Consider the following 8602-nt stretch of genomic DNA (forward strand, 5'->3'; position numbering starts at 1 on the left):
ATGAATGCATGCACTGTGAAAGTTTGTCTGATGGGTCCACTTTTTATTAGACTGCCCAGAATATGAATGTATATTTCAGTACATGTATAAATGTCAACAGCATGTTTACAGAGAAATCCAAATATATTACAGTAATGATTATATAAATACAAATTCATGAATTGATATAATTTAATGAGAAATGTGGCTGGATTCTTGTGTCAGATCTCACACACATAAAGTCTACTCTGTAGGTTACTTATATGTGCTTTATTTGTTTGTTTTACCAGAGCACTAATCAGCTCTAGTTATGGTGGTGCTGGGGATTGAACCTGGGACTTTGCAGTCTTAGGCAGGAGAGTCTCTTTGCATAACAGTCAGGCTATCTACCCCACCCTGTAGGTTACTTAGAAAACACACCTAAAGCATAAAGCTACTAGAAGGTGGAAAGTTTAAGGCTGAACAAAGACTGGAAAATACTAGCCCAAAGTCAAAGTAGTGTGGCTATATTACTGTAATCAGACAAAATAGATTTAAAAAAAGAACAGCAGGGTTCCGGTTGAAGCCTCCAGCTGCCCACGTGCAGGGGAGTCACTTCACAAGTGGTGAAGCAGGTTGGCAGGTGTCTATCTTTCTCTCCCCATCTCTGTCTTCCCCTCTTCTTTCCATTTCTCTCTGTCCTATCCAACAATAATAACTACAACAATAAAACAGCAAGGGCAACAAAAGGGAATAAATAAATATTTAAAAAAAAATAACAGCACAACTGAACTTGGTTTATGGTGATGTGAGAGATTGAACCTTGGACCTCAGAGCCTCAGACATGAGGTTTTTTTTTTTTTTTTTTGCATAACTATTGTGCTGTCTCCCTAACACCGTGTTACATACAAAATGTATCTTAAGGTAAAGGAATGATGAAAATTTCATCTCACCGGGAAGACAGGATTACAGGAGAACGTAGCATACCCTTCCACAAAAAGAATAGACCAAATAGGAGAAAACTAATTAAAAGTTCTGAAGATTTTGAATATCACAACTTATCAAGCTTGATCTTTGGCACATAGAGAGAACAGTCTCCAGTCTTTGTTTCTTGCCCATTTCATAGGCCTAAGCCAGCAACTGCGGTCCCTGGATCTTGTGTGCCCAAGCCTCATCCTCTGCAGGTTCTCCCCTGTGCTAGAATACTCAGGCCCAGTATGTGAAGACCTCTGCAGATGAGTGAGTGCTGCCACCTTCTCAGTTGAGACACATTGCAGAGAGGCCGAGAGACAGAGAAACACCTGCAGCCCAGTTTCACTACTCACAAAGCTTTCCCATTGCAGGTGAGGACCAGGGACTTGAACTCAGGTCCTTGTGCATTGTAACATGTGTGCTCAACCAGGTGCTCCACCACCTGGCCCTGTTGCTACTATGATTCTATCTTGGCTTTAATGAGCAGGTAATCTCACCAATATGTCCTGGAACCTCACTTCTCCAGAATCCTATCCACCAGGGAAAGATAGAAACAGGCTAGGGGTATGGATCAATTTGTCAATGCTCATGTCATTGAAGCAATTCCAGAAACCAGCACTCTTACCTTTTATAACCCAGAAGGAATTTTGGTCCATACTCCCAGATGGATAAATAAATGGGGAAAGTAACAGAAGACTCTCTACCCCATTCCATGAGGACCCAAACCATTTGTCACCAAGAATCTTGTTTGTATACTATCAGTGAAAGAGAAGCAAATCTAGAAAACTTCAGAGGAAGCCAGGCACTATTTCTTTTATCTGAGAGAGAAGAGGGGAAAAAAGTAAAGATACTCAAAAGTTGTAATAGGTGTAGGGGTGACTTAGAAAGGAAGTGAAGGCAGGGCTGATGAAAAATGAGCACAAATTATATATACATCTATACTTAGATATAGATAGTTATATGATCACCCCATATCAGTGGCCTTGGGAGAACTACTGCAATTTTCATTGGAGAGGATGGGAACACAGAACTCTGCTGGTAGGACCTGTAAGGAATTATACCCTTACTATCTTAAAATCTTGTAAATTAATATTAAATCACTCAAAGAAAAAGTGAGGCCAGCTGGTGGCACACCTGGTAGAGTGCACGTTATAGTGTGCAAGGACCTGTATTCAAGCCCTTTGGTTTCCATCTTCAGGGTGGGAAGTTTCATAAGCAGTGAAGCAGTGTTGCAGGTGCCTCTCTGTCTCTCCCCCTTCTCTCAACGTCTTTCTGTCTCTGTAAAAAACAAGGAAAGAAAATTAAGGTAGTATAAAACAACTCACAGGAATGTACACATACACGCTATGTTTACATTATACAGAAAGTCTCTTAAGTGTGCAGTGACATTAGGGCTAAAAAGCAATTTGTTAGTTAAAATATTTCATGGCTGAAAAAATATTGACCATTGGGGCTGGGTGGTAGCACAACCAGTAGAACGCACATATGACCAAGCAAGTCCCTGGTCCCAACCTGCAGGAGGGAAGCTTCATGAGTAGTGAATGTCTCTCTGACTCTCTCAATCTTTTCCTCTCTTCTCAGTTCTTCTCTGTCCTATCAAATACAAGAAAATTAAAAAAAAAAAAAAAAAGGAAATGAGCTGCTGGTAGTAATAGATTTGTTGTGCAGACACCAGTCCCAAGGGTAAGCCTGTTAGAAAAAAAATGCTGACCATCATCTGAGCCTTCAAGGAGTGATACTCTTTTTTGCTGTTGGTGAACAGTCTCATAAGAAATCAGTTGTTGAGGCCAGTGGTGGTGCACCTGTTTGTGTGTACATGCTACCATGCTCAAGGACTTGGCTTCAAGCTCCTGGTCCCCACTTGCAGGGAGGGAAATTGTGAAGCAATATTGCAGGTATCTTTCCTTCTCTCATTGTCTCGCTCCTCCTTCCCTCTCGATTTTTCTCTATCAGATAAGATAAAGCAAAACATTATCAGCAAAGCACAACAAAGCAAGGTTCTCCTGTATGGAGTGGGAAGATTTAAAAAATTCTAAGACTGATATTCCAGGACAAAAGGAGCTAATGGCTTTCCTTCCACAAAGCAGTACCAACCACAGAGAGGGTGACAGAAATGCCAGGGAGTGAACATGATGTGAGATGCCTGCTGCTGTTTTGTAAGCCTGGTGTGGGAGAAGGCATCTTCTGCCTTCACTATTCTCCTCTTTGAGTCCTTCTCTGTCCACCCTCATTCGCCCCTGGGGAAAAAAAAGTGACCCATCACAGGTGAATCTAGTCTTCCGTGTAGTTGGCATTGGTCATGCCCAAGCCCCCACTGTCTTTCTCTGGGGTTTGGTTTCCAGCTCTTCTCCCCCAGAACCTCAACAGCCAGGCACCCCAGTTCTGCAGCTTCTGCTGCCTCTTGTGAAAGGCCCTGCGCACAGCTGAGGAGGAGAAATAGAAAATCAAGGGGTCCACACAGGCGTTGAGGGCACCAAGAAACACAGCGCACACCCGCCAATCCAGGCTCTGCCTTTGGAAGAAGCCGATGACGTGAGACAGGTTGTAAGGCCCAAAGCACACCAGGAAGTTGAAGAGGGTCACTGCAGCCAGCGCCACAGCTCTCCAGCGCTTCCGGGCTCCCACCTGGGGCCTGGAGAGCATGATCCGCACAAAGCGCCAGTAGCAGAAGATGGTGACGAACATGGGGATGAAGAAGAGGACCAGGCAGAGCTCCAGTCGCACAGGGAGCAGCACGTCCAGCTGCTCTGGGTTGAAGCCATCATAGCAGACGGTGGTGTTTTTCTCGGCTTGGGTAGGTAAGTAAAGCACGATGATGACGATGCTGCAGTGTCCAAAGGACATGAGCCAGGACACCAGGGCGGCGATGAGGCCGTACAGGGGCCTGCGGGTCAGCTTGTACTGCACTGGGAAGGCCACGCTGCGGTAGCGCTCGATGCTGATGCCCGCCAGCAGCCATGTGCTGCAGTAGATGCCACTGTAGAAGCCATATGCAGTGAAGGCACACAGGGCGACAGACAGGCCCCAGTGGAAGTTGTTCATGGCCTCGTACATCTTAAAGGGCAGCAGCAGCAGCATCAGGAGGTCAGCCAGTGTCAGGCTGAGCAGCAGGATGTGGATGGGTGCAGGCTGGGGCTGGCGCACCCGCCCCAAGAAGGCCCTCAGGGCCAGCAGGTTGGCTGGGAGGCCGAGGAGGAAAGATAGGAAATAGAGGAAGAGAAGAGCCAGGTTTCGGGGTTGTTGGTCCATCTTTCCTAAAGAGATGAAAGGTGGCATCAGAATCTTCTCAGACATGGATTTCTCATTCCCAAGCCAAGGAATTAGTCCTTTGCTTTATTGCATCTTCTCCCCCCCCCATTAGCAGGTGACTGTTGGTAACCTTTCCTTTTATTATTTTTTTAAATTATTTATTATTGGATAAAGAGAGAGAAATTGATAGGAGAGGAGGGGGTAATGGGGGAGAGAGACAGAGAGACATGTACAGCTCTGCTTCACTACTCGTGAAGCTCTCTTCCTGCAGGTGGGGACCAGGGGCTTGAACCTGTGCACTCTAATGTGTGTGCTTAACCAGGCACACCACTGCCTGGCTCCCTATTGGTAACCTTTCAAACTCAGTGCTGCTTTGCTTCCAGTAGATCCAGTGCCCCCCCCCCCCAGCCAAATGGCTTCTTCAGAACCTCCCTCCTCTCTCTCCCCAAGAATGAGAGCATAGCCTTCCCACCAAGATGGCAGTGGGCTAGCAGGTTATGTTTTCTTTCACGGCCTCCAATGCAACCAAAACTACGAATACATGAAAAACCAGCATAAAGATGAACTTTTGGGGGGGCCAAGCAGTGGCTCACAAGCACGTGCATTAATTACAGTATGCAATTGCAGTGCACAAGGAACCCAGTTTAAGCTCCTGATCCCCACCTGCAGATATGGTGTGTGTGGTGGAAGTTTCACGAGTGGTGAAACATTGCTGCATGTGTCTCTCTTTCTCTCTCCCTCCCTGTCTACCCCCTCACCCTCAATTTTGCTGACTCTATCCAAAATAATATAATAAATTAAAAAAGAAAAGTTTAATAAAAAACAAGAAATAAATAAATTTGGAGCTCAGATGAACTAACAATGAAGGGGAAAGGCCCATAATCCAGTCAGTGAGGTCAAGCAGATATTCACTTCTCACTAGTCTCCACATCAGCTGGCCCCGACACTGCACTCAGCCATCTCTCTGGGCTCTCAGCACCACCACCCAACTAGCTGCTGCTCCTGCTGTCCTTGCTGGTCTCTGCCACTGCTGCCTGCTGTCACCTACCTGCCTCCATTGCGGCAACCTAAGAGACCCAGATAGCCATTGGGATCTCCATGTCTTCTGTCCATAGCAGCCAAGCCACTGCCATCTTTGTGGCTCAGCTAGCTCCACTGCTATCTGTCTGGCCCACACTGCCTCTATTGTAACTCTATGTTCTTACTTTACATCTGAAGGGGAGAGAAAATGAGGGAAACAAATGCTATAAATCACATGGGAATTACAGACAGTTGAAAGCAGCCATAGAAAAACCCAGTCCCTATAGTAATGAATCCTAGGGATGGGGCCACAGAGAACCAAGCCACTGGGGTACAGTGCAGGGATCCTTCCAAAAGTTTGTAATATACCTGCAAATTCAAACCTCTGGTTTGGTAGAACCTTTGCAAGATAGCCTTAGCCAGGCACTTATAACTGTGTATCCGTGAGCATGACCTGCACCTGGCTGAATACTTACTGCTGACCCTAATCCTAATAGCAAATCAAACAAATTGGATAGTTATGGGCCAAGACAGAAGCTCAAAGGAAAACTCTAACGGAACTATATAGATTCTCTGATGAAGACTTCAAAGCTATAGTCTGAAGGATGCTCACCAAACTGATAAAATTTTTGGAGGAGTACTCCAAGAAATTCAGAGAAATGATAAGAGAAATTACTGAAAGTTCATAACAATGATGCCCAGGTGAGGAAAGTAGGCAGGACTCAATATTCAAAAAGTGCTGATGTTTAAGCTTACAGTTAATAAGACCTACGAATGATTATATATATATATATATATACACACACATATATATATATACACATATATGCATATATGTTGAGGGGGACATGTTCAGGAAGATAGATATGAAAGTTCATCATGAAAATCAGGAAAACCAAGTAGAACTCACCAAAAATACAAAAAGCAAAAATCTCTAGAACTAATGAAAATACTAGAGTTAGGGGACAACATCAAGAGGAACGTGAAATACTACAGAAAGGAAAAGACACAAAGAAAAGGACAGAATTCATATTTGAAGAAATATTAACTGAGAATGTCCCTAAAATAAAGAAGGAGATGATACCCCACATTGAGGAATCTTGAAGCTCTGCAAGAAAAAGGAGACCTGGAGTTGGGCAGTAGCACAGCAAGTTAAGTGCTAGTGACGCAAAGTGCAAGGACTGTCAGAAGGATCCCGGTTCAAGCCCACAGCTCCCCACCTGCAGGGGAGTTGCTTCACAAGGGGTGAAGCAGGTCTACAGGTGTCTATCTTTCTCTCCCCCTCTCTGTCTTCCCCTCCTCTCTCTGTTTCTTTCTGTCCTAACAATGATGAAATCAATAACAACAATAATAACTACAACAATAAAAAAAAAGGAAACAAAACCTAAGCTTACCAAGGTATGTAACAGTAAAAAAAAAAAAAAAAAAGCAAAGATCAAAGACAAAGAGGATTCTGAGAGTAACTGGAAAAAACCAAGAGTTCACCTTTAAGGGAAATTCCATAACACTATCAACTGATTGCTCTACAGACACTTTGAAAGGCAGAAAGGACTGGCATAATGTAGTCAAAGTTTGACTGGAAAAAAAAATTGTCCAGTGGTCCAGGAGGTGGCACAGTGATAAAGCTTTGGACTCTCAAGCATGAGGTCCTGAGTTTGAGCCCCAGCAGCACATGTGCCAGAGTGATGTCTGGTTCTCTCTCTTCCTATGTTTCTCATAAATAAATAAATAAATAAATAAATAAATAAATAAATAAATAAATAAAATCATCCACCCCCAAATACTTCATCCTGCTAGGTTATCAATAAAGTTTGAAGAAGAGATGAATAGCCTTTCAGATAAGCAGCAGTTAAGAATGTTTTTAATTCACTAAACCAGATCACCAAGAAATGCTAAAGGATCATATACCAAGTTAAAATACGAATGACATCACTCATAGTAGTCAGCAAAGCCAGGTAAACAAGTCCAAGGAAGACTGTGAGCCCAAACAATAGAACTGAAGTTAACAAGGGGGATTGGTTGGTGGAGCTGCTTCTGTCTCATCTCCAGAGCTAGAGTTTTGATCCCAATGGATTTTTCCCCAAGCACAAGCAAAGTTAGGTGCCTTGCCTTTTCCTGCTGGCAGATGGATGGTTGTTCAAATGCACCAAGTCTTAGAAGCAGGTAACATCTTGTCTAACTGGGCCACTGCTTCCCAAACCTTTATACCTGGAGGATCACATGATCAAAAAGAGGAAGGTCAATAGTTGAGCTCTTTCCAATGGAGTTTGACCCTCTTCTTCTTTCATCAAACTTATTCCCATAGACTCCAGATCATCATAGTTCACTTGGGCTTTCTCAATCTCCTACCTCCCAAGCAATGCATTCTGTTTCCTTTCCATGGGCGGTTATTCCAAACAACTTTGTACATACACATCTTGTGCCCCCCAGCACTTTCTTCACCACTTCCTCCCCCACCATTTCTCCCAAGGCCCCTGATCTGGTCAGTTTCCTCTTCTCTTTCCCAGAGGCTTGAGCTGAAACTGGTTAGCAGCTTCAGCATTTCCTGACTTCCTCTGGCCCTTTAGGCCCTTTCTTACATGTTTTTCCACAGATTCTGAATAGCTTGGGTGCATTTGCAAATCAGGTTCTGAGTCTTCCTCCTCATTCCTTTCATTCCCTCTCCATTTGGCCTGTGTCCTGCCTGGGCCTCATCTGTCTCCTTGCTGTTTTTCTCTCCCTGAGATGTTTATGTAGTGACCACATTGCTCCATGGTGGTGTCTCGAGGCAGACGTGTGAAAATATGCTTGTTTTCTAGAGGAGAATGCTAGTTGACGGGCTCTTCTGGAGTTGACTATTTTGATGTTTGTCCTTAGAAAAAGTCTAGCCTATGGGAGTATGGATCGAGCTGCTAACACCCATGTTCAGCAGGGAAACAATTACAGAAGCCAGACCTTCCACTTTCTGCACCTCATAATGATCCTGGGTCCATGCTCCCAGAGGGATAGAGAATAGGAAAGCTTTTAAGGGAGGGATACAGAATTCTGGTAGCAGGAATTGTGTGGAATTGAGTGGAACCTCTTATGCTGTGGTATTGTCGATATTCTTTATTTTATAAATAAATTTTAAAAAAGAAAAAAGTCTAGCCTAAACTCTTGCCTGTGGGCACTTGAACACTTATGGACACTGACAGTGCATGTTTTCTCTTTTCAGGAAGTGTGTGTGTGTGTGTGTCTTGTTCCTGTCTGACAGAGTATCTTATACCCGCCAACAGAGACTCTATTTCTGTCCTCTTGAGTCAGGAAGTAATCCTAATTCACCATTCTCCTCCAGAAAGTGTCTTTTGTCTCTTAGCTTGTCATTTCCCATACTTACTACCAAGTGGGCTCTCTACATTCCTATAGCTAGCTTTCCTAAATCCAT

General features: G+C 44.0%; 1 protein-coding gene across 1 annotated transcript; it reads right to left on the bottom strand.

Annotated features, from left to right (window-relative positions):
• Positions 1-872: 872 nt before the first annotated feature.
• On the bottom strand, positions 873-4383 carry LOC103128635 (free fatty acid receptor 2-like). The gene has a single exon (XM_060186467.1). The coding sequence runs from the start codon at positions 4222-4224 to the stop codon at positions 3202-3204; it is 1023 nt and encodes a 340-aa protein (XP_060042450.1). The 5' UTR covers positions 4225-4383; the 3' UTR covers positions 873-3201.
• Between the last annotated feature and the right edge of the window lie 4219 nt (positions 4384-8602).

Source organism: Erinaceus europaeus, chromosome 2 (assembly GCF_950295315.1).
Source record: "Erinaceus europaeus chromosome 2, mEriEur2.1, whole genome shotgun sequence".
In the NCBI taxonomy this organism is placed as follows: domain Eukaryota; kingdom Metazoa; phylum Chordata; class Mammalia; order Eulipotyphla; family Erinaceidae; genus Erinaceus; species Erinaceus europaeus.

Bases quoted from the DNA above. Each gene is read 5' to 3' on its own strand.
- LOC103128635 (XM_060186467.1), bottom strand. From the start codon at position 4,224: ATGTCTGAGAAGATTCTGATGCCACCTTTCATCTCTTTAGGAAAGATG.